This window comes from Varanus komodoensis, unplaced genomic scaffold, assembly GCF_004798865.1.
Source record: "Varanus komodoensis strain SLA01 unplaced genomic scaffold, ASM479886v1 scaffold10, whole genome shotgun sequence".
Classification (NCBI taxonomy): domain Eukaryota; kingdom Metazoa; phylum Chordata; class Lepidosauria; order Squamata; family Varanidae; genus Varanus; species Varanus komodoensis.
Genome location: NW_025335269.1, coordinates 8,395,405 through 8,421,732, shown reverse-complemented (window position 1 = coordinate 8,421,732; position 26,328 = coordinate 8,395,405). Strand labels below are relative to the sequence as shown.

Here is a 26,328-nt window from a genome sequence, read left to right as displayed (position 1 = left end):
CAGAGCTGTCTTAACAGCATTATGGGCCCCGGGCAAAGCAGTGTACTGAGGCCCCTACCACAACTACTGTTAATTTTGGAAGTTTTCCAATTTTCCAAGGGTTAACATACACAGATAAGTATGGGGCCCACGGGCAAGTGCCCATTAGGCTTATGTGTTAAGATAGCCCTGGGTGAGGGTGGCCTGTGGGGGAAATGGATGCTAGCTTTGCTGCCAATGTGCTGTGAAGCTGTACCCCTTACCACCCATATATTTGGAGCACATTAGAAGGAACTCTCCACATGTGTCAGCACTCATTCATTTTGTTCCTCCGTATTGGAAGGCCCTGACTGGGGCATACAACTGGTACACATGTAGTGTCCCTCCTAAATGCACAGAGGTGCAGCTGCCAGGCATGTAGACATCAGCGATCTCTGAACCATCTAATCTCCCTTCTGGAGAGCATTTCAGGAGCATTTTGGTCTCCTTGGATATTTAGTACCTGACCTGAAAGTTGCCATATGCCTGCAAAGCAGCTTCAAGTCACCAGTATGAAACTGCACAATTAGATTTTTTATGTGGAATGAATCATTATCTGGGTTGAAAAAGAATAACTGAGGATGGTTAGCTCATTGCTAACAGAAATGACTCCTCATTAGGTGCTCATGGATGCTAATTATCTTGCTTTGCCAGTCCATCACTGGCTGAGAATGGAGTCATTTCAGTGTTGACTGGGTTCATTGCTTTCTTTCCTTGGACCATATTTGCATTTGACTTTGCATAGGGACATCTAAGTCTTGCTGAGGGACCCAACATTTTTGGGCCCGTGGATATGTTTGGAAATCTGAGAATCTGAGACTGCTATTATGGACCTGCCTAGCCACAAAATGGCTGCTGTGGTATCCTACACACATGTGCAACCTCAATGAAAAAGCCCCCTCTCTCCAAGACTACAACATACACATATCTCACACAAAAGTTAGGGAAGACATCCTCAGATCACTCAGTGCCATCTCCTCAGCTCACCTTGTTTGTCCCCTTTCACTCCCTGAGTGCCTCAAGCTTATCAGAGAGGTGGGCACCACCTTCCCTTCCCAGGCCTATGGAATTGCAGCACACACCAAATCCTATTTGCATATCTTTACAATGATGTACTATACTCTATTTGCTTTCCCTGTGGCAGTTATATTTTATTTTTCTCATTTTTTCTCCTTGGATCACTGCTTTTTTTTCTGTTTGCTACTCTGATTTGTGCCACTTGTATTTTTCATTGCATTATTCTATGAGGGTTTCTGTTTATGCCCTGCATCCTTGCTTTGTACCATGTTCATTATCCTGGTCTGTGAATTTCACTTGCCTCATTTCCTTTGGCCTTTTCATATCATGTTATGATTGTTCTACCTATTTTCCCACACTGAGCTTATTCGCTCATGAAAGTCAAATAACATAATGGGCAATTATTAACAAAACAAAAGAGAATAATCCAAACAGGACACAGCTATGTGATTTGCTTAAAGAAATGGGCAGCCTCTTTTCTCTTATGTTATAATAACTTTACTTTGTGCACCTCTAAAAATATGAAGAGTTTCTGTTTTCTTTCTGATGCTGCCTAGAAGACAGCAGGTGGTTTTCAAGGCACATATTTTCTGCAATGTGTAGCTATAGGGATGTTCTTCTTTTCAAATGAGGAATGTATAGTTATACCGATCCATGGTGGCACTGCCTTTGGTTTCATGTGCAGAAGCCTGATAAATGCTGAATGCATTTCCATTCAGTGCTTCAATTCCCCCATTATTGAAGCACATGCCAAGGAGAATTAATGCAGTGCCAAGCAGTAGGGCCAGCATTTTCTTTAGGCAGTGTGGCAGTCTCCTTCAATTCTGGGGACAAACAGCAAAGTGGTGGAGGAGAGAGCTGTGGGTCACAAAGCCTGCCCTGTGCCTGCTAAACTGCCCTGCTACTTTCAGGTTTGGAGTGGGATGCAGTCCAATTTGCAGCATCAAGGAACAATTCAATGTCCTGTGTATGGAATGGGAGAGTCCATTTTGTTGTCTTCACAAAGGAGTGTTGTCTTCACTTGTTGTCTTCACTTGGAGTGTGAGCAGGGAAGTTGCCCCAGCCAAAAACCTACTTGATGGCCTTACAGTTCCCTCAGCCTCACCTCACCTTCCACAGGGATGTTATGAGAATAATACTGACCCCCTAATTTATAGGATTCCATATGGAATATTTAGATAAAGGATGCAGTGCTTTGAATGCTTCAACTTAATATGAGCTACATATTAGGGGAGAGTTCTGCTCTTTGCACAGCTCACATATTGAAGCATCATTCACCATGCTTGCTTTGCCATTCCACGCCTGCTTCCAATGACACCTGGTAGAAACACTGAGCACTGGCTGCAGTACATAAGGAGTCTGGGTGATCAGTGGGCCCTGGCCTTACTTCTCATCCAGCCTCTAGCTCAGGGGTAGAGAACAGTTTTTGGTCCACGGGACATGTTTTTTTGTCCTAACCTTTCCAGGGAGTGTGTGCCAGTGGTGTGCTGGAACCCTGAAAAAAATGGGTGGGATAAAAGCAAGAGTAAGTGGGCTCAGAGAGTCTTGGCTATTGGGTGGCATAGACATGAAATAAATACATAAATCGTAGTATTCTCTCTCTCATACACATAGACATTAATCTCTCTATCTCTCATTCACACACAGAGAAAATCAAGGAGTGCTTAAGACTGGCACAGGATTTTCATGTAAACATTTTGAAAGTCGGCCCTGTGTCACAGGTGGCCGCCTGGGAAATTGAGGTGCGAGAGGAGGCTCGTAAAACCACCATTCCAAGTCACTTCAAGTGACTTGAAGTGGCAGCAGTGGAAGGAGCTGCCTTCTCTTGTTTTTTTTTTGCCTTTGCTGAGGGGCAGTGAGATGGGGAGCTGGTCAACAGTCTGCAGTTGGCCCACAGGCTGGAGTCTCCCCATGGCCACTCTAGGGAGGAAAGCAGTGTGGGGAATTGGAGGAAAATTTGTGCTTCTGGTGTTTTGCACTGAATCATATAACTGGAAATCTTCCTATAGGTCATCTAGTCCAACAGCTGCAGCATCCCTGGGAGATGCTGAGGAGGAGCTCTTAATGCCTTATAAGGGAATCTGCTCTGCATTCCCTTTGGAGGGTGGCCTAGTGTTTACCTGGTTGGTCCATCAATATATTGTGGACACAGAGAGGATTCCTGCTCATTATTTCCAGCCTCATCTTGCTTCTCCTCATGTTGCCCTCCCTTTCTCAGGCCATTCTCCATTCTCTAGACTCTGAGTGTTAAATTTTCCCTCTTGGGACTGCCTTGTCATGGGCCTTTGTTTTACTTTTTATAAATGCTATCCAAGTTAAAAAGAGATTGCAGGAGCTGATAAGAAAACCATGCTGTGTCCACTGGGGATGCGGAGCCCTCGGCGGGCTCTGCAATCTGGCCCATGAGCACTTGGGGTTCCTCCAGGTGGTAGGACTTAGCTGCCATGCCCAGTCCCTAGAGGCATTCTCTCAGAGGGCATTTTCTGTTGTTATCTCTGATTTCTGCTGCATGGGCCTGCAGCAGGACCCTTATGGCTATCTCTGACCTGGTATCAGAGATATCAGCAGGAGTGTAGAGCATGGCAGCCTCACTTCCCAGCATACAACAACCCGCATTTCTGCAGCGGAGCTGAGATCAGAGATAACAGTGGGAATGGGGGGCACACTGAGAAAAAGAGGATGACATCAGGGGGTGAGGCCATTCTTCCCAGTGTGATGTCAGGGAATGGAAGCACATTCTTTCACATCAGTTCAGGAAAAGCAGACAAGCTCCTTGGCATTGCCTGGCTTGTGGCTGGCCTGGCAGGGGACAAACGTCTCCATCCTGCTTTCAATGTTCTGCATTAAGATGATGTCCAACCACTGTTTCTCCCATTGTTGCCAGAACTAGAGGAAGTGTCTGTGTCTGTGGAAGTTTTGCCTCTTTCTTAAGGGTGCATAAACACTGCCTCTTTCATAATTTGGTCACAGCATGGACCAAATAAAAACTGGATTTTCCTGTGGGAGTTTTAATAAAATTCATAAATCATGACAATGAAAAGCAGTTGATGGACCAGCAGCAGGAGATGTAATTATTTATGTTCAGAATTAAATGGCAGAATTCCTAAATGTATGTTCTGACAAATTAAGATTTGGATGAGAATAAAACTCTGATTGACATCAGCAAACACTCCTACTTATGGACAGTCTAGATAACAATTTTTCTGCACTTCAAGAGCAGTGGAAGAGATTTGTTGAGTGGCAGGATTTTTGTCTTGAGTGCGTATGACCTTTACATGTTACACAATGGCAGGTCTATAGACAGTATCATTTTATATTGTATCTTATTCTTTTAGTAATGGTACTGTATATTATGCTTTTGACAAAGGCTCCTGGGTAAATTTAGCAATCATGGAACAAAAAGGGGTGTCCTTTTATGGATTAGTGACTGGTTAAGCACAGAAAGCAGAGAGTGGAGATAAATGTTAATTTCTCTTAGTGGAGGGATGTAACCAGTGAGGTCCCACAAGGTTCTGAATTAGGACCAATGCTTTTTAGCCTGTGCATAAATAATCTGAAATTAGGAGTAATTAGTGAGGTGGTCAAGTTTACTTTTAGGGTGGTTAAACCAAAAGGGATTGCCATGCGCTCCAAAGGGGATCTCTCCAAGCTGGGAGAAAGGATATCAAAAATGGTGAATGCAGTTCGATATTAGTAAGTGTAAAGTAATGTTGGGGCAAAAAAAAATCCAACTTTAAGTATACACAGATGGGATCTGAGCTAGCAGTGCCTGAGCAAGAAAGAGATCTTGGGGTTGTGGCTGAAAACTCATTGACAATGTCAACCCAGTATGAAACTGCTGTGAGAAACGCAAATTCCATATTAGGCATAATTAGAAAAGGAATTCAAAATAAAGAGTGTACTCTCCTTATGCAAATCTTTGGTGTAACCGCACTTACAGTGTTGTATACGGGGCTGGTCACCACACCTGAGAAAGTGCAGAGAAGGGCAACTAAAATGATGAAGGGGTTGGAGCAATGAGGAATGTCTACAATGTCTACAACAACTGGGATTATTTAGCTTTGGAAAAAAGGCAAGTCAGGGGAAACATGATAGAGATTTTTTAAAACTATGGATGTAGAGAAGAATAATACCATAATAATAATAACAACAGAGCCTTGCACTATTTCTAAAATACTAGGATAATACTAGAACCTGGGGTCATCCTATGAAGCTGGGAAATTCAGGACCAATAGAAGGAGATGTTTCTTTGCATAGCACATAGTTAAACTATGGAATTCACTGCCACAGGAAGTAGTGATGGCCGCCAATTTGGATGTCTTTAAAAGAGGATTGGACATTCAGAGAGGAGAAGGTGGTCAAGGGATACCAGCTTTGTTGGCTATGTGCTCCCTCTATTATCTGAGTTGGTATGCCTGTGTACACCAGTTACTGAGGAGCCTGGGTATGTGGACTCTTGCACCCATCCTGCTTGCGGGATCCTGTGGGCAGCTGGTTTGCTGCCATGTGAATGGAGTGCTGGACAGCCTGGACTGCAAATGTGGACAGAATGGATTAAAAAACCTCTACACAACTAACTTTTTTTTAAAAAAAGAGACATTTCCTTGCACTTATCATTCCACAGCCTACTACTTCTCCTGCAGTTGCATTTGTTTGTGGAACAAATCTGTGTGAACCTGCGCTGTCTTCATGAGCAAGTGCTCAACAGTGGTAAATGTGATTTGTGTAAAAACTGCTACAGTGCTTCCTGATAAATGTTAATGTCAGATGGCAGTGGAAAAGTCACTGGAAGAGAAAGGCATGCATAAATGGGTCACTCTATTTGGTTGCCCTTCCATCCATGAGCCAGAGTATAGCAGGTCCCATGACTGAGGACATCTGATTCCTATGCCCCAAGTGCAAGACCTTGCACTTATCCACATTGAACGCCTTTATCAAAGGCCTTGCTGAAATCCAGGTGAACCACATCCACTGTGTCCCCTCCATCCAGCCACCTTGAAACCTTGTCATAGAATCCCACAAGGTATGTATGGCAGGACCTGTTTTTGTGGAAACCATGTTGTGTGGCCCCCAACCTCCCTTCTCCATCTAGGGTTACTAGATCTCTTGCTATTATGAGCCTTTCTGAAGTTGGCCCTCTTGAAGTTCCAGCTTCTAGTACTCTACCTGCTGCATGTTCCCATTCCCCTGATCAAAAAGCAAAGGATGGACTGATCACTTGCATCCAGAGCTCTCCTAATCTGCACCCCATCTATTAACTCCTCCCTGTTGGTCAAGACCAAGTCAGGGATGTTCCCCCGCCCCCTTGTTGCCTCTTGGACCCTCTGTGTGAAAAACCCTCCCTCTATAGTATCCAGGAAGCGACGTGGCCTGGCTGTCACTGCTGATAGTGTCTCCCAACTAATATCTGGGAGACTGAAATCTCCCATAATTACTGTGCCCCTTCCCCGACATATAAAGCTAGGCCCCTATCCCTATTTCCCTTCCTGTCCTTTCTAAACAGGTGATACGCCTCTATGTTTACATTCCAGTCTTGCCTCTCATCCCACCAACTTTCTGCAAACTCCACTAGGTCATACCCTCCTATACCCAGGAGAGCTTCAAGCTCCTCATACTTATTACACATGCTCCTAGCATTGGTGTACATGCACCTCAACTCCTTTCAACAGCTTGCTTCCTTTGGGATCCCCAGCCTCCTCCCTCCTCCCATCTTCCCTGATGCCAGCCCCCTCTTCATGGGAGTCCTGTCAGCCCATGCAGTACCTCTAACACCCTGGTCTCTGAATCCTAATTCTCTCCCTTCACTTGTCCAATCAGGACAAGCTTTTGGGGGGCCTGAACCCGCCCCCCCGGCTCAGTTTAAAGTCTTCTGACAAAGCTCACTAGAGCATTTCCGAAGGACGTTTTCCCATCCTTGTGAGGTGCAACCCCTCCCTTGCCAGAAGTGTATTGACAAGAAACTTGATGCTGTGGTTGAAGAACCAAAGCATTCCTTCTGGCACCACAGCCTGAGCCAGTCATTCACCTCAGCAACCCTTCTTTCCCTGGGTGGCCCAAATCCTCGGACCAGCAAGATAGAGGAAAAGGCCACTTGAGCCTTTAGGTCCGTTGAGATTCTTTCTTTCCCAGGGCCTCAAAGTCCCTGGTGATCCTGCCCACCCTGCCTGGCTGTGTCATTCATCCCCACATGGATCACCAGAAGCGGCTGGTGATCCCTGGAGGGAAGAAGATGCTCTATTCTGTCCATCACATGCCGGATGTGTGCACCTGGCAGGCAACAGACCTCCCTTGCCTTAAGTTCAGGGCGACACACTGCTGCCTCATTGTCCCCCAGTAGGGAGTCCGTGATGATGATCACCTGCCATTGTCTCTTCTCTGTGGAGGTACAACCATGCCTTGACCCCTGCTTCTCTTGCAGCGCCCCCCTGGCCACATTGTGCTGGCCTCCTCCTCCTGTGGGCAACATGGCTTCATGTCTCCCCAGCTGTTTCTCCTGCGGCCCCTCCCTCAACCTTCTATCTGGAGGGGGACTGTTCCTGGGGGGCCTGGAGAACTCTCTTGGTCCTCAGACACCTCACCTCCTCCTCTAGGAGGGACACCAGCTTGCACTGAGGGCAAGTGTATCCCTGACTCTCCTGAGGGAGAAGGGCGAACATGTCACAGGTGTTGCAGCGGGCAGCAACACCTGTGATTCCTACCAAGACCATCTCCTGGCCTGCCATTGGGAACCCCTCTCATGCCCTACCTTCTCCCTCCGCTGTGTCTGTCCTGCACTACCCTTTACTTGCCTAGTTCTCCCAGATAAAATCCCACACACACAGACAAAATAAGAAATTTAATTAAAAACTGCCTCGCAGACAAGGGATGATGCCCATGTCATTTCACCCTTAACGGGACACTTTATAAGCCGCAGAGGCCGCTGGCCCCTCCCCTCTTCTTCCTGCTTCTTCCTTGGCCTCTCTGGCCTCGTCTTCCTTCCTCTCTGCTGCTCCTGTCACCCCCCCCCGCCCCACTCCTCTGCCCAGCTCCTACCTTGCCTTCGCCAGTTTCCTGACCACCTTCTGCACACTCTCCCAGCCTCTGCTGCTTCGCTGCTCTGCCAAGAGCCAGCTTGGAGTCAACTTGTTATCAATAAGCTGCCTTTCCCTAATGGTCAGTATTCTAACTTTGCTTGTTTCTTCAGTTATTGACTTCTGTAATGCTCTTCTTTTGCACTACAAAGCCAGCCTAGCTGGTCAGCTTAGCATAATAAGGCCTTCTTGTTAAAAAGTCTTTGTCCTGGTCTGCTAGGAAGAAAGGGAGAAGAACCACTAGTATGCAGTGGTACCTTGGCTCACGAACGCCTCAGTTCACTACCAAATTGGGTCACGAACAGAAATTTCATAAAAATTTTGCTGCAGGTCGCGAACTCTGCATCAGGTGATGATCTCGAGCGCACCCACCTTCCCTGCATGGGCGCGATCTTGGGTGTGTTGTGGGGGGGGGGGGGATGGCCGCATTCGTGCTGGGGGGGGGAGATGGCTACAATTGCATCTGTGTTCTCTGCCCGAGTGCGCCTGTGCCCGCCTCCCCCCCAGCGTGCCTGTGATTGCGCCCGTCTCCCCCCACCCTCCCTGCACGATCGCTGGGGGGTGGAGATGGCCACGATCTTTGTTGTTCTTTGTCACTTTGCTTCAAATTTTTGTGACTAAAAAAATAGTTGCAGAACAGATTAACCTTATTTATATTGACCTTTATGGGGAAATTTGACTTGGCTCATGACCAATTTGGGTCATGACCAGAGTCCTGGAACGGATTAAGTTTGTGAGCCAAGGTACCACTGTACTTTGTACAAGGTTTTGACCAAACCGTATCTTTTAGCCTCCGTACTTTGCAGTCTATGAAAAGGATGTAGTAGCGGAAAATATGAAGGCAAGGGAGTTGTTTGGCCTATGTGAGCTCAGTTCCCATGTGTCAATTTGTAATCTTCATCCAATTCAGCACTCTGTTTCCAACCCTAGCCAACCAAATACAACCAAATACATAGACAGTGGCAATGGTATTCAGTTCTTAAACAATAATTTAAAACCAGGCCTTCTCTTGTCTCTGCATGCTTAATCCTGCCTTTCTCCCACTCTGCTAAGTATTCCAACCTACCTGCTGTTGCTGTTTTACTTCTTTCTCATAGCATTGTAGCTATAGGCTTCAACTTTCCATAATACCTGCTAATGTCCACTCTATGTTTTTCCATCTATCCATGTTGAATATTTTATATGCGCCTATGGAGCAGTGTCAATAAAATTCAGCAGACATCTGGCATGTTAATTCAAACATCTATTTTTTAAAAAAAAGAGAAATTAGCACTTTAATTAAGAAACTTGAGCTATCTGCATTTATGATCATTCAGCAAGTAGGTTACTGCTGAAACCTCCAGTCCCATAACCTCTAGCTATATTTAATTTAGGTGAATTTAATAGAATCAATCAGTTACTAGGGCATCATATTGGGATATCAGGCAGAACTGCAGAACTGCCTGGTCAACCATACCCAAGGCAGAGTGAAGTGCTTTGGTTCTCCTTTTAGCCTTCTGGTCAAATCTCCATTGCAAATTGAATTTATGATTGTGTCACAAGCTCCAAACAGAACATTCTAACAGCTTGGAAGTTCTTGGACTGTGTGTTGCTGCTCTTTATTAAGAACAGGTCCAAAATGGTTTCCTTTGAGATGCTTTCTGTATCACATTGAGGCTATCCAGCCAGAAAGAAGTTGCCAAGGCCTTGAACTGGTGTTAGATCAATTTGCAATACCTGCCTCCAAGTGGTTTCCCATCACAACATTAGAACAAAATGTTTCTGGCAAGTGGAAATGCCCTTTGATTATGGGAAGGGTCACAGCTCAGCAGTACAGAACATGATTTGCATGCAGAATGCCTTAAGTTTAATCCTCAGTATCTCCAGTTATTGCTGGGAAAGCTGAAACCCTGGAGACCCACTGCCATCAATGCAGAGAAAGGTCTAACTCAGGATAAACCAGCTTCTTCAATGAAGCACTGATAATGCATTCAATTGTATTCACCATATTGTAAGACAGGGGCTAGGGGCTAGGATAAACACTGGGTTCCGACTAGATATTGCAGGGGTGTACAGCCTCAGGTCTGGGGGTCAAATATGGCCACCCTGAGATCCCAGTGTGATGCTAGTGTGTGATCCAGAGGGCCATGCTCCCTTTCCCACTGTCCTCAGACCTAAGACATTTGGTGGCTTCCTTTCTCCCCCACCTGCTCACCCCATTCTGAGGGCTAATTACTTAAGTTTCTCTTGAGGCTTCATTCCTGGCAGGAAAAGTTTAATGCTAAGATATGCTGGTATTTTCGGTATTTTGATCCTGAGCCTTACTCACTGTAGCCACCCCTTTTGCATTCAGCCTCAGCCACCAGCGGAATGCAGCTCCCCTGCAAGAGCGTCTCCAAAATAGAATTCAACCCTTTTGGCTGAAAGAGGTTCAACACCCCTGCTATGTTGTGTTCCAAACCCTTCCCTGTATTCACATTTCATGAATTAAGTATTGGAGCCTCCTTGGCTTGAAGGATTGACTTTAGTTTTTTTTTTTTTTTTACGGATGCTGTTAACGTTTTCTTAGAAAATAACTCACATTTACAAGTCCTCAAAACCTACAGTAACACAACTGCTGAAAAACTAATGATAAAAGAGGAAAATCAGTCTACACATGATACAAATATGGAAACCCATCAGGATAAATAGCACTTTCGGACATAATACAGCACAGTGCACCCTGCATCTCCCCATAGTTCTTCAGCTATTCTTCTTTCCTGGAATTTGAAAGGTGGACCTTTCTGTCATCTTGATAGTGACTCACAACCTGCTCAATATTGACATTCGAGGCCCACTTGATGGTGTCAGATGCCACCAATCCACATTGCTTAACCACTCCACAGTCATGTATTCTGAAGGACCCAGCTACCCAGCTCAATATTGCACATCACATGCTGCACTGAAAAATAGTTCCTTCTTTCATCCTTTATATACCTGGCAGAGATGCATACCTCTGATGCTTTACTCATTTGATTTGTACCCCACCTCTCTCCCAAGAAAAACGGCAGTCAGGGTGGGATACATTCATAAATAAAACTTAATTAAAATAACAACGAAAAAAGCTATCAAAATACAAACACACAGTGATGGTAAAATGAGCCTCCAATGGAACAGAGCTGCTTATGCAGCCAGGGCCTGCTTTCCTTCTCTGTCCATTTCTGAGGAGGCAGTGCCTGCAGCTGAAGGGTGCAGGGGCTGGGGTGAGGCAGACAACCACTCTCAGCTAGGCAGGCAATTCCCAAGCTATGAGCAAAATCCCCAGTGGAAAGGGTGGTGGACGGTGCAGGACATATTCAAGCAGCTGGAAGATAGCCAAGGTGAGGATCTGGGAACCCAAAGCTGATTAATATGGGTCTCTCCATTCATTGGAAAAGGACTACTTTTCCTGCAGAGACTCAGTGCCAACCAAACTCTCCTAGCTCTGAATTCTCCAAGGATTATTGCTTTGCTGGGGAGTGATGAAGAGCCATAGTTAAAACGGCACAACCTAGGCTTAGGATCAAGCATTCAGTTGTCTGTTCTTCAATTTCCACCTAGTGTACTGCTTCTATCAGTAAATAGGCAATGAAGAATGTGAGGACCATCTGTTGCAGGGGATTCTGTCTCAGGAGATGCTATCTCTGAGTCAGGGCCAGCCCTACCACTAGGCAGAGTGAGGCACTCACCTCAAGAAGCAGATTTATTTATTTATTTCAAGCTTTTCTGGACCAGCCCAATGGCTCTATCGATGGTTTACAAAATTTAAAATACAATGAAACAAAAGAGATAAAATCCATAAAACAATATAAACCAATTTGAGAAATAAATTCATTAATCCTACCAGCCAGGGCACCAACCACCAGATGCTGGGTGGGGAGGAGGAGGAAGTGGAGGCAGCACCTGGGCCATATGTCCATGTTGGAGGATAGAGCTGTCTACGTCATGTGTCCTGCCCTGCACTTCTTAAGTTAGCCTGCTCCCTTTATGTGCAGTGGAGGCTGCTGCCCATCACCAGTGTTGAAGTAAAGTTCAACCATAGGCCTGTGCTCCTTTAAGTGGAATAGGGTGGTGGGAGATACACCCTGGTCAGCAAACATATACTAAGGCTTTCAGCATGGGGCTCTTAACTGTCAGACTAAAGCTTAACACTGGGGCAGATCCAGCACACCCAAAGCTGACATTGGCTCTCCTGATTTGCTAGTGTCTCCCCTTCCATGATAGAGTCTTTGCTACTGCTTACAGCCAGGGTCATGACTTCCACCTGGTTTTCAAAGAAGATCACTAGGTCTATCATGACGCTGCTCCTTTCTGTAGGAGAAAACTATAGAAACCCAACAAGAAAAATACAAGATCAACCAAAACTTGAAAAATGTTGGGCCTGCTGCACTAGACCCTGTTTTGCCAAGGGCAAAAGGTTCTTGTTGGATCCAGAAGCAATCTGCACACAGGTGGATTAAAGTCTAAAGATTTTATTCTAAAACAGGCACTACAATGTAAACAGATATAATAACATGAAAAAGGAAATACAATACCAAATAAGCTGGCTTCCCTCTATCAGCTGTTGGGAGCTCCCCCTCACGAACAACAAAGAAAAAGTCCCTAATTCTTGTCCGGCGTTTGTCACCCTCCTTGCTCTGCTAGATCGCACACTGGAACTCGCTCAGGCAGGGTTGCGCGGCTTCTCTCCCTACCCTAAATCTAAGAGTCCAAAACAGTTAACTAGCCACATCTGCTGTTCCTGGCTCTCACAGTGATAAGCTCCACTGTGTACTTTCCTGCATTCCAATGCTGTACTATCCTAATTAGCAAGAGGCTTCCCTTGCATGCCAAAGGGCCTCAACTGAGTCTCCACGGGTGAGGCAGGAATAGAAGGGCAATTGTGTTACACCACCTAATACAATAGTCTTCTGGAAATTTTCCTCTACAGACCCTTATGTCCCTGCCTGATCTCTGCAATCTTCTGAGATCTGATTCTGAGCGAGACACATGCTCTTGCGGTTTGGTTCAAGGGCACTTCCAGCAAAATGTTTAATGTTGCACTACCCACTGCCTGGAACACGCTACCACAAGTCATTAGGCAGGCCCTTGCAGTTCTGATTATCTAAAACATTCTCTTCACGTAGGCTTTCTCTAAAGTGTGTCCAGTCAACTGTGCTCTGTAGCTCATAGTAGCATGTGTTTGTTTTACTGCTAACTAGGATTTTTATTATTGTGTTGTTTATCATTATACTTTATTGTTGATCTGATTATGTATTTTTTGTTCATTGCTCTGATACCTTTACTGAATGTGGTATCTAAGTGTGAGTAAGAGGAGCCACGCATACATGGTTATGAAATACTGCCTTTTTCAATAAAAACAGTGCATCAGCTGATTGCTGCCTATTCTATCAGTGCAATTTATGAACATTGCAACTCAGAGATTTACCCAATACTATTCAAAATCCAATTATAAATAAAATTGCCAAACATGTTTCAATTGACACCTTGTTAAAGGTGACAAAGTAGAAAATTATACTGTTTTGTAATATTCTAAGCAAAACACACCTGTGAGAAACTAAGCAGCAACATGTCTCTGTAAAAAAGAAAAAAAAAGAATAATAATTCATATTTTTCTTTGGCTGGAATGAGAAAATTGGTTTATTTGGAATGAATTTTCCTGCTGGAATTAGAATAAAAATTCAGACTTATTGCTTGTACATAAGGATGTACAGGATTGCATACATATAGGATTACACTGCTAGTATTTTAGTGTTCTATAACTGTGAGACAATAATACCATTGTGAGTAGTGGAAATCCAGTGCCATGAAAACCCATGAGGGCTTCAACATTGACCAGATGGATTGTTCCCATCACTAGGCAAGTTTTATACTCATTGACATTTGACAGTGTATTACATAAGCTTTCTGCATTGTATTTTTTAATTTATATTTTTGTAACTCTACATAAGCTATGGCAAACTAGATGATTCTATTAGTTTTTTAAAATGATTTCTGTAATATCTTCTGATATTTGGCAGTTTCCAAGCCTCTCAAAATAGGTTACAGCCAAAATAAGAATACAAACTGCAAAAGTGCAGAAAAACCCTATAAAATTCAGTTGTTGGGTGGTAGAGAAAGGTTTGGCTATTGGCTAGTATAGAAGTGAAACAACAACAACAACAGTAATAAACACAGCAGTCCACCTGAACTGATGATTTGCTCTTACTCCTTTGCTTCATCCTTACATATCAAAGGATATTCCTTATGAACCCAGGAAGCTGTTCCATATTGCATCAGAATATTGGTTTACCTGTTCCAGTATTGCGGGATGCAGAGCTTCAGATCTGGTGGCCAAAGCTAGCCTGCTTGGGGTCCTAATCCAGCCCTATGGTACCCCATGAATATCAAGAGTGTGAAGGGACTTCTTAGAATGGGCCAGCTATAACTGCAACTTAGAAGCTGACACAGATGCATGGACTTTGGGATTGGCATCAAATTGAAGGCTCCTCTCTTCCCACATGGATGGACATACTGATGGATCTTGCGGACCAGAAATGGGATCAGAGTTCTTGGGGAAGTGCAACCAGAGTCTTATCTCCATGAAGAGAGCCTTAAACACATTTGTATATACATTTGTACATACATACATACATACATGCAGAGAGATTTGATATTGAGATGATGATGATGATGATGATGAAGATGATGATGATAGTGGCTGTCCATGCAGACTAACACCCATTTTACATTGGCTGGAGTTCAACGCCTTCATGTGTGTGGACAGGTTAGGACAGGGCCAGTGAAAGTGTTCTTGGAGGCCCCTTCACATATTTGGTACAAGTGCCTTAAGAAGGCTTATGGGATAGATCTTAATTCACTGTATTCATGTGTTATTGACATCAGTACAATTTAAGTGGAAGATTTATCATTACTGTAGTGTATTGTAATTGTTTTGGAATGATGAATCTCTAATAGCTACCTTCTTTTCTTTCTAGTTAATGGTCTAATGACAATTGGATTGGCAGGTAAGAAACTTAATATTTTCTTTTGGCATAGGGTTTTTTTCATAATGCCTTTTTAAAATTAGTAGCTTTTAAAAGGTTGCTTTCTGGTACCTTCACAAGGCTGATTTGGTTGTGTGTTGAATGATCAGTTACTATAGGAAGGGAGTCCTCCAGACATTTTTGTCTCTCCTCAGTCCTAGCCAGCATAACCTTTCCTTTGCCAATCTATCCACATTGTCCAATTCTCTGCACTTTTAGCACTGTTTACTCATTCTTTTCCTAAACCAATAGGCCCCAAACGCTGTAGCCATTCTTCCTTCACCAGCTCCTGATAATTTGCTTGCCCTTCTCTTCTCCTTTTCCAACCCTACTGAACCAAAACTGTATTTCAAGTGCAGTCACAAAACACATTTTATGAAAGCAATACAGTGTTGACAGTTTATCTCTATAGAAAGAGCGATGTGTGGTACAGGCAGCAGCTACCAGTGCAGATTTATTTATATAATTAAGACACTACAAAGATTCGCCTTCCTTCCCACTGTTGTTTGCACTTACACATTTCATGCCTACAGTGCATCTACCTGGCATTGGCTCCAGATTCACGATGGATTAACTGCAGAGGTACAAGTGGGCTTCTTCCCGTGCAGCTTCTCCAGCTGCAGAAGCTGCTACACAAAGAATACTCAAAGAGATCCTGCTGCATGGGGTGATCTTGTACACAACCCATGTTTTCTGGGATAGAGGCAAATTTTGCATGCATACAAGAGGGTTCCTGGTCTCATAAAATTTTAAATGGGAAGCTGGGCTCGCCAAATTTTTAGTTATAGGAGAATATAACTTGGTATAATGTTTTTCAATTAGAATGCGGGACTAGATAATGGATAAGAAGTAGATGTGGGGATTACACAAAATTTGAAGATATGATTATAGAAAAAGCAAATTATTTGTTACACTGTGCAAGACCCACATCTCTGTCTTGCCTGGTCTTGCATACCTTGACTGGTTCCAGCTCTCCAAGGTTTTTCCCAGCTCTGCTACTTATCAGTCTTTAATTGTAGATGCTGGAATCAAAGCTTAGACATCTGCATGAACAGCATGCATTCTGACATGGTGCTTGGTTTTATCCCAAGGATAAAGCACCTCTCAGCAGTGTTGCCTGTAACCATTACAAGATCTGAGTCAGTCCTGAGATTAAAGAAGGCTCACTGATTCTTTCTTAAATAGTGTTGTCAGAATCTTAATTCTTTTATCAGATAAATTGTGATTTTTTCCTTCTTCACTGATTTGAAAAGATCTTTTGTTTTTGTCCTAGGTGCACAACAAGGAATTGTCTGCAATGAATCCCTCATGTTACAAAATTTGCCCATGTGTGGAAAATCCTTTGAAGAGATGATGCAGAAGGTGGACTCTCAAAAATGGTGCAACCTAACAGAATTTATCCTGTAAGTTTTGTTCTTCATCTTTTTATTGCTGGAATCATTAACTTTTGAGAAAACTGCAGCCATCCTTTTAAATCATGGGTGCCACAACATGCAGAGAAAATTGTGGTCCTCTGAACAGGGGCAGGAGCAACTGTAGGCCTGACTATAGCATAGATCAGCCTTTCAAATATTTTAAACTACAAGTTCTCTCGTTCCTGATCGGTGGTCCTGCTGGCTGAGGCTGTTGGGTCTTGGTACAATCAGATCCATCCTTCCCGTCTGTGCTTTTCCCTGATTCTCATTTTGGAAGGCTAAAAGCAGAAGCACCCCAAGACATGGTGAATGAAATATATACTGTGGATTTGCCAAAAATAGCTACTGGTATATTAATGCAGGGGTGAGCAACCCTCCATGCCTGCAGTCCTTAGTCTGATTTCACAAACTGTCTGCCTGTGATCCATTCACACCTCTGATGAGAGGCATCTGTCATTTTGCTGGCAGGGAGGAAGGGGGAGGCAAAGAAAATGGGTGACAGAGAGAGAAAAGAGAGAGCAGAAAGAGAAAATGAAGATCCTTTTAATTGAATCATTTAATTTTATTAAAATATGTGAGGAAACTTGTCTGCCCAGAGTAAAGGGAGCACATGAGATCGTGTTCACTGCTGTGTTCATCCCCACTTATCACTGACATGCAGTTCCCACAGATTACCCATGAAAGTCTATGGACCTCAGCAGGTTAACAATTTGTTTTAAGGAATGATAATTTCAAAATTCCCAAACTAAGCATTGTTTATGAAAATAGCTGGATGCTCCTTGCTTAGTCATCTTACATAGCCATACGTTTCACAAAAGGTTGTACTTTTGAATAAATCCACTCTCCTGTGTGGACTTACTTCTGAGTAGACAGGCATAGGCTTGTGCTGGAAGTCTTTTCAGGGTCCAGGTATAAGCATGAAGCAGGTCACAAATCACCACCGAACACTCTTCTGGTGTTATGGATCTGTTTTTTCTCCTGTTAGAATCTGTCTCCTACAAGTTCAAGGTACAAGCGCCTGCACCCCTTCAGGGCACATAAATCTTTCACAATTTAAACCACACTCCTAGCTATAATTCACTGGGCTCATTAGAAATGGCGTGTGTTTATTTAAGTCATGACAATGATCTATCACTGGGACTCAAAGAGTTCACCAGTGTAAGGAACTGAGTGCCTAACCCTTGCTTTTGTGAGAGATAAACAGTACTCTTTAGTGAAAATAATAATTATTCCTTTATGTCATCCAACTGCTAGTAGACCTATATCCAGGCTTCTGAATGATGGTTGCACAAAACCTGCTTTACATTGAATCCATCACATTCAAATTGTTCTAGCTTGCCTTGCTATCTGTCAGATAATAGCTCTAAAAAACTTAGTACCACCTGTCCGCCTCCTTCTACCCCCATTCTTCACCTACAAGGAAATACGAAGTTATGTCAAAGTATTGTTCTCTCTTTCAAGCTGTTAGCTTCTGATCTTTTCCCCTGCCACAAGAGAGGGATGAAAAAATGTATTTAAAGCTGTGCTGAAAAATGTTGTCTTCAGGAAACTGTCAGAGTTCATTTAACTGGGTAGTTAAAAATTAAAATATGTGAATGTGTGTGGGAAAACTTCTCTGCCCAAACTACATGACAAGGCCGATCTTTTAAAAGAAGTTCTAAGCATGTTGCATGCTTGTCTGAAATCTACCAGCATTTCTAGTGGTTCAGCATCAGTGGAGTTTTTACTCAATGGATTCAGTTTAAGTACAATACCTTATAACAGCTTTATTTGGTTAGGTAATTTCTAAATATTAAATCTTCAACTCCACCATTTTCCCTCTGGTATTTGCTTTTATGGCAGATCATTACATCTTGGAGAGAATTTTTAAATTTATTATTAACATTTATACACCACCTCATCTGCTAAAAGCAATCAGCAAAAGCGTAGCAGAATTTCAAACAATACTACCTTATTCACGTTTCCCTACATTTCCTGTATTATCCAATTTTATTCTCATGATAAACCTGTCAGGAGCCTCCAGTTGATGTGGGAACTGACTGCCTCCAGTTCTTTTAGCTCAGTGCTGCACGTCAGGCTTCCTCCGGTATCACTGTTGTCTTCTGTCAGCAGGGAAGAACTGAAGCCTCTGCAGTTATCTTTACTGTGACTCCCTTGTTCTTCCACCCTGCCAGACAGTGCTGAATGGTGAATGAGGCTGGAAACCAGTTCCTCAAGGGTGCCTGGAGTTGCAATTGAAAAAGCTATGAGTCACCTGGAGGCATTCAAACGCATGGAGCTTCATTCACAGGCTGCTATGAAAAGCAGTGCTTGACATTAGGCTGAGAGTCAGTGACCTTCCCATGGTCGCCCAGTGGTAACTTTCTGCATTTTTGTCTACCAAATCATGGTGCTGTTTTATGGTCAGTTCATTATCGGTGCTGGTACTTTCAGCTGAGTATACTTGCTTTTCCAAGAATTCTTTGCAAAGAATTCATTAGCCAAGCTGTCTCTCTGAGCTGATGCACCACTAAGTTTTCTTCGTGGTGGTTAAACCATCAACATCCTTACCAAAACTTTTCAAGATTTTTGCCAATTTATTTTCTTGCTCCTCTACAGACTTCTTTTAATTGATCTCTGGATGTGTTGAGATAGTTCAACAGTCTCTGTTTCTTAACAATAGCTGTATACATTTTCACAATAATGAAACAAAATGTCTTAGTTGTCTCAGGATAATACAGCTGGGCTGCTGCACTGCATTTTCTGATCGTTTGATAAAGAGAAGATTTAAGTATTTTGCAGTTGGCTAGACTGAATCCTTAAATGTACTCAAATACTGTGCAGGGGAATAGCAAACTTGTTGATGAGAAACAGAAAAGAATTTTATAGTTCAAACACAGGGAGAAAATAGTTGGCCTCTTCGATTTGGTTCTCTCTCCTCTCAAAGTGGAAGAATAGTCAATGTTTCAACCATGACATGAATGGGCATTGATGTTTGGCAGATCAAGTTGCTTTATTTGCTGATGTCTGAAATGGCAGATTAACTTGTATTGGATCATAGCAAGGTCAGAATACAAGACCACATAAAACACTCCAGCTCTGGAACATTCTACCTGGGGCAGTATGATTGGCACCTGAATTTGCTGTCCTTTTTAGCACTGTGAAAAATGGCCCCCTCCCCTTCAAGGCCTTCCAGACCTAGGATTTTGACTCTGGTTTCATTGGCTAGACTGTTGTCTTTCTAAGTCTGTTGCTGTTTTATTTTGTCTTGTTGGTATGTGCTTAATCTATTGAAAACAAACTGGAGGTTGGATCCTGGAACTTCCTGGCACTGATAGAAGGGCTTCATTCATGGAAATGCCTCTTTCCCATTGCTGAGGATACTCCCTTGGCCCCCAGCCCAGCTCATTAGATTCTGCAGGGTCCCCTTGACTTTTGTGCATCATTTCCAAGGACCTTGCAGGGTGGGGGAAGCTGCTATAGAAAGAAAAGGGAAAGGATGTGTGTATCTACCAGCATGCTTACATACACCTAAGAGCTGGATGCAACTCCAAATGTCTAAACTAAATAATTCACTAAATACATAGCTGGCATCATTCAAAATGATGCACTTCATCTGTAATTCTGTGCCCAGTCACCTGGGTCCAAAAATGCACAAGAATCTTTCTGCAAGGCAGTTATGCACAGGTATATTCCTTTTTATTTGCCACTCAGAGATGACTATTTCTCTTCAATGGAAGATTTTGTACAATGGATTCACTGCCAGATATTTGCTCTTGGTAAATTCTGGGTTCAAGCTCTAATCAGGTTGGATGTACCAGTTTTGGCCAGCCACAGCATGTTCTCAGTGGGAGCAGCTAGTACATTTTAAACAGCTGCAGGACTTTATTATTTCACACTATGAAATCTTGCAAAGAAAAAGTTCCAAAGATACAGTAAGTGCTTTACTGAGGTTGCTTCTTCCATTTTCTTTGAGGGAGGGAGAACATCCTTTTACCCAGGGGTTTTTTTCTTTTGCCCCCGGGGTTCTTTTTGCCTTTCTATACAGTTTTTACATAACACAAGGTGGTGCTGTGGTATAGAATGGAATATAGACTTTACACAAGGCTTTTATAGCGAATCAAGAATAACAGCAGACTTTCCTCACTCTTAAAAAATCTCTGCAGAAACAGCTGGAAAACTTGGAAGAGGATGCTGACATTGTGAAAAGGCCCCTCAAACTTCAAACATGAGGGAGGGATCACAAGCACACAACAAATGCTTTGAGTAGAGCAGCCCTGTGTGCCGGATTGCTAGTGAATTCCCATTATGTTTGCTACTCAGACTAGGTAGAGAAAAAGAGAAAGCATCAAGCATCAGTTCGCTTCAAGAATCTGCCTTTTGGTATTGTGAAAATATGGTAGGCCTCTTGTGCCTTTACTTGCTCCATGAACCAACTAGCTTGATTAATTCTATCCACAGCACCACCGGAGGAAGAAATCTATTATTTGTAAATGCTGAAGGTTAGAATGTGAGAGATAAGATTTTGTTTGAAAGGCATCTGAAAAATAATTTCCAGGTGTGGAAGACCTTAAATTAATTAATGGCTAAAAGATTTATTGGCAATTCATTCTGAAGATGCTGCGCTCTTACTATTTTTACAATACCAAGGGGGAAAAATCACTCCAGGTTCAATAGTTTGTCTTGCATTGTTTGGACCTGCTAGATGATGTGATCTCATTTCATGAGGAAGGGGAGAAAAACGGATAGATTACATTGCATTTCTTCTCATTAGGGAGAAGCCTTTGGTAATAGAGAAGCTACTTGCTTCTTTTGGCATGAAATAACTGTGCTTTATGTAGGCTAAGCCTGGAGAGGAAAAACATTTTGGCTGCTGATTAACTATTATGTTGATAAATAGTGCAGTCCTGAATATTGATTTGGACCTAATTCTGTTCTCTGCTCGACCTCAAAAAGTTCATGTAAATCACCCTCCTTTCCCTCCAGTCTATACATACAGCTTTTTTCTGCTTTTTCTCAGAGACTGAGTCTTTGGTGCCCAGTTTCTTTGAGTCCAGGGCAAACTTCCACCACCACATTATCCATTGTTTGTTTTGACAAACTGGAAGTTAGATTTTGTCTTTATCAACTTCGTTAATTTCCCCTTGTTTAAACTCCTTATATGAATATAAGGAGGCTGCTTGAATGTATGTATAGCCAGACATGGCAACATTGCATGTGTGGATATGTGCATGTATAATACCCAAATGACAGATATCCTTTAGTACTACCTGACAAACTGTTCTCTGTTCCTGGCAACTAAGGTAAGTTTTTCTATGCTTGCTGGAGTTTGAAGGACTAATTCATTTAGCACACAATCCTGTGCATTAGGCAGAAAAAGTCCTACAACTCCCAGCATTCCCCAGCCAGCCACTGGTGGCTGGAGGTCTTGTGCCATTCCACATCCTGCTTTGCATTGTGTTTGGAAGGCACAGGATTGCAGCCTTCTGAAGGAATTTTATATCTGTTGATAATTTGGAAGAAACAGACCTCCCCACTGGGTTTTGCTTTTAATGATTCCTTATTCAATCAAGTAGAAATTGAGGTGGATAATGGATAACAAGGCCAAGCCAAGGTCCTACAGAGGCTGAATAATGGTGATTTTCGATTATTGTTGCAATTGCTTTTGCTTACTGTGATGATGATTATGGTCCCTCTTGGTTTCCAATGAATAGTGTAATTGATATAGTTGAGTGGTGATTTAGTACTAGACATATGAAGTAATTGCTGTTTTAGTTTGCCCTGTTCTGGCTTTTGGGCATTGTGATTTAGTATGCATCTCTCTGGGATGCAGGTGGCACAGTGGTTTAAACGGCTATGCTGCTGGGCTGGTTGATCAAAAGGTCGCTGGTTTGAATCTGCACAATGGGGTGAGTTCCCATTGCTCTGTCCCAGCTCCTGCCAATCTTGCAGTTCGAAAGCATATAAATGCAAGTAGATAAAAAGGTACCACTTCGGTGGGAAGGTAACAGTGTTCTGTGCACCTCAGTGTTTAGTCATGCCGGCCACATGACCACGGAGACTGTCTGCGGACAAATGTTGGCTCTCTCGGCTAGGAAACAGAGATGTGCACCGTCCCCAAGAGTCAGACATGACTGGATTTGGAAACCTTTACCTTTATGCATCTATCTGTCTGTCTGTCATCTTTTCAAATGGTTGCTTTACCATATGATAGAAAATAAATCTGCATTTAAGACACAGAGTTACGTTCACACACTAGTTCCCAAAATGTCTCATCACAAACAGATCCCTTGTGTCTCAAAAGGGGCTTGTCATACAGCTGGGGCATTGCTGCTTTGAACATGCCTAGAACACACATTTCTATGTTAGTCTTTTTAAGGGAACTTTACTTCAGTATGTTTGCCCTGGCAAGATTATTAGGCCCAATTTAAGTATGACCCTGGACAATTAAGGGCAAAAAATTCATATACCCGCATCTGAGTCAAACTAACCTTGCCCTCTCTGGAGAACTCCTTTTTGGAAGATGCTTGGAGCACCTGCCCACCACTTATTAGCAAACTTCACAGGGGGCTTGTCTATAAGATATTCTACACTCGGTTATTAATTGACTGTATCTGCACTTGGCTTCATTGCAGAATTGAGACTGGAGAACTGTGTGAGAAGCATTTTTTTCTTCTCTATATAATCTCTAGATGGCATTATGAAGTAACAGGATAGTGCAAATACACAAGAGGAAATTGTGCTTAATTGTGCTTTGACAATGAAATGCCACATTTTTCCTGCTCTGAAAAAAAGAGAAACAAAAACCTTTCCAGAACTGCTGGTTAGACTCAGAAGTGAACCTGAACCTGCACGGTCACAATGCTGTCTAAAGAACTCATAAAGATCCCTGAGTAAGTGAGGATGAATGCATGATGAATGTCTTATATAGAAAAGCTCAAAGTCTGGTGTCCGTTTTGCATGTCAGGGGGATCCAGACCTGGCCTCTATTAGAAGATAGCTGTTGAGCCTATTCCTCATGATCAAGGCAACCCCCTCTCAGACTCAGAGGCAGGTACCACCTTGCCACAGTGAGCAGAGGCATATACTGTAAAAGTTCAAGCACAGTCTGCTGCCAGACTCAGAAGTACCTACTTGAGGTTTAAGGACTCCTCATGAGTAGAGGCATATTGTGAACAAGGCTCTGCTTGTAACAAACCACTGCTTAGGTGCTACTGATAATCTGCCTCTGAGGTCTCTGGCCCCAAACCTTTCTGTTTTATGCTCAGGCTCCTGGAACACCTGTGTACCTGCTCTTAGAGTTCTGCCTAGTGGGTTCCCCAGTAGGTTCTTTTCTGGACTTCCTGTGTTTAGATTGCCTACTGAAATGTCCTTTGGTACTTACTCTGACTAATTTCCTAAAGCTTTGTCCCTGTTCCACTCCAAGCGCAATACTGGTTGTCTCATCTGCACAAGCAGCATTTGGAGCACACCAGCACAGAATCCACCATGCCAGATCATGGATCTCTGGTGTGCTAACATTCTGCATGTAGCAGTGTGGGAACTGAAATTGATTTTGCTTGTCCAGCATTATGCTTAAATCAAGCTTGAGTAGACCTGATGACATGCAAGTCATGTTAGCAAGGCTGATTTACCTGCTGCTGTGATTGTCACAGGGCTGCATGAATTTCTAATTCTGAGACCCGGGCTACTTCCTTGGTCACAGTTCTGGAGGATGGATTGGCTTTAGACAAGTGTTTTCCACCTGAGATTCACAGTTTGGTTCTGGGTTAGTTGGCTCCCATGCAAGCACCCTGGGAGTTCACTAGAGCCACTTTGTGTTCACAACTGTGCCGTGCTCAGGCAGAGGTGTGATTTGTGCAAATGGTAGGAAGAGCTGCTGTACTTCAAGTTGTAATAGCCACCTACTCTCGTGCTGTGCAAACACAATTTGACTTCTTAGAATTATTCTAATTTCCATATTGCTTATTGCCTTGGAAAGCTTTGTAATAAATCATAAGGCAAATGGTTATTGAATGTATGATTCCAGACATTTCAGAGGAGTTAGCAGCTTGCCTTTCCTGTTGGACAGAAATATCAGCACACTCAATTTGGTATTCTCTTTTGCCTTGTCATTCAATAATATATTTTAGTCCGAGTGTAAGGTATAATTCTTCCTGAGTTAGCTTCATGCTGTGCTGTGATGGAAAGTGACATCCTGAAAGTCTGAAAAAGACACTCCATTCACCCAGAAGATCTCTCAGCTTAATCATTCTGGGAAAAGCAGCCAACACTAACAAAGCAGATCCTATTTCCATGGACAAAATGAGAATTAGTAATGATACTGGAGGCCTGGTAAAGTGGGATTGCATATCGGAAATGAAAATGCTTCCTTCTCTTTGAACTATTTGCTTTGGACCACAGCATGTTGCTTTTCTTGAGCTCATCATTTATTGTGATCGTGCTGAGCCATTTCAATATTGTTTTCTTCAATTGCTCTAAGCTGCTCGGAAGGCCTGAGAGCAGCATAACCTTTAATGAATGTTCCAGGCTCCCACCATAAAAATGGCTCTGAGAAAATATCTCAAATGAGGGGAGCACTTCAGAAGAGCTATCCTAATGTAATGAAAGTAATGTTCTCAAATATAAGAAAAGCTCCCATGTCTTGCCTGAGCGTTTCCAGTATGCACCTGGTTAGTCGCAGTGGGAACAGAATATTGGACTAGACAGTCCTTTGGTCTGTTCCAACATAGCAGTTCTCTCTCATATTGTTTATAATGGCTTTCCACAGGAGTTACAACAAATCAAAATAATTTGATGAAAACCACCCAAAAAAAAAAAAATGGAAAGAAAAGGAAAAGAACACATAAAAGCAGTTTAAAAGAGGTGTTTTAACACTGTTTCAAAATGCTGAAAGCATTGGGGGTAAGCCACAGTTTGGGAGCAAATCCCTTTCATGTGTGCCTGATAGGCTTCCTTTGCAAGTAACTGTGTCCTCAATATGACTTCCAGCTGATCTTAATAACTGCACAGGTTCATTGCAAGACAAGCAGTCCTTTCGATAGCTCAGACCTTAAGCCTGTAAAGTGCCATCCTCAGTATGCTGAGAAAGGAAAAAGCCCTGTAACGCCAAGTATTCCCAAGCTGTCATGGCTGGCTGGGGAATGCTAGTTGTAAGGCGTTTTCACTCTAAACATGGATAGGATTTCACTCGTAAGTCTTTAAAGGTTAAAGCCAACATCTTGCATCAAGCCCAGAAAACAACAGCCAGTGCAGATTTTTCTGTATTAGGGTAATATGATCTTGATACTATGTCCCAGTTTGCAGCTTTGTTGCCACAGTTTGGACTAACTGAAGTTTCTGAATGCTCTTCCAGACATAGGGAAACCCTACGCAGAGCACACAGCAATAGCCCAAACTTGATGTGACCAAAGTATTGATGACTGTTGCCAAGTTAGACCAGTCCAGGACAAGTTTATTGTATTCAAAGATATATGTAGTCTTGCACACTTGGATAATGCATACAGCTTAGAGCCCACTGGGGTAAGCATAATTGGCAGGGAGCTGGCCCTACACATCTTTCCTCAAGGAGGGTCAGGGAAGAGAGACAGAGCTTACTTCAGAGGTAAAACTGACCAGAAAAAGGGAGGAGATAGGTGTGGTGTGGTTAAATAAGCATTCAGACAGGTTACTCTTCAGTGTCTTTATTCATCCATTCCTCCCCAGGTGACTCTATGCAGGTAATATTACTTAAAAATATAATGGGGGGAAGAGTAATTTTCTTATTGCTTCCTGATTTGTTCGAAATCACCCAAAGATCTGCCAATA

At 43.0% G+C, this 26,328-nt stretch overlaps 1 protein-coding gene across 1 annotated transcript in view; it reads left to right on the top strand.

Moving 5' to 3' along the window:
* RAMP3 (receptor activity modifying protein 3) overlaps positions 1-26,328 on the top strand; it is an 83,382-nt gene that overhangs the window by 30,140 nt on the left and 26,914 nt on the right. Inside the window, exons 2-3 of the mRNA XM_044453777.1 lie at positions 15,080-15,109; positions 16,401-16,530. Coding sequence (XP_044309712.1) covers positions 15,080-15,109; positions 16,401-16,530 — 160 coding nt within the window. The remainder of the gene's footprint in view (positions 1-15,079; positions 15,110-16,400; positions 16,531-26,328) is intronic.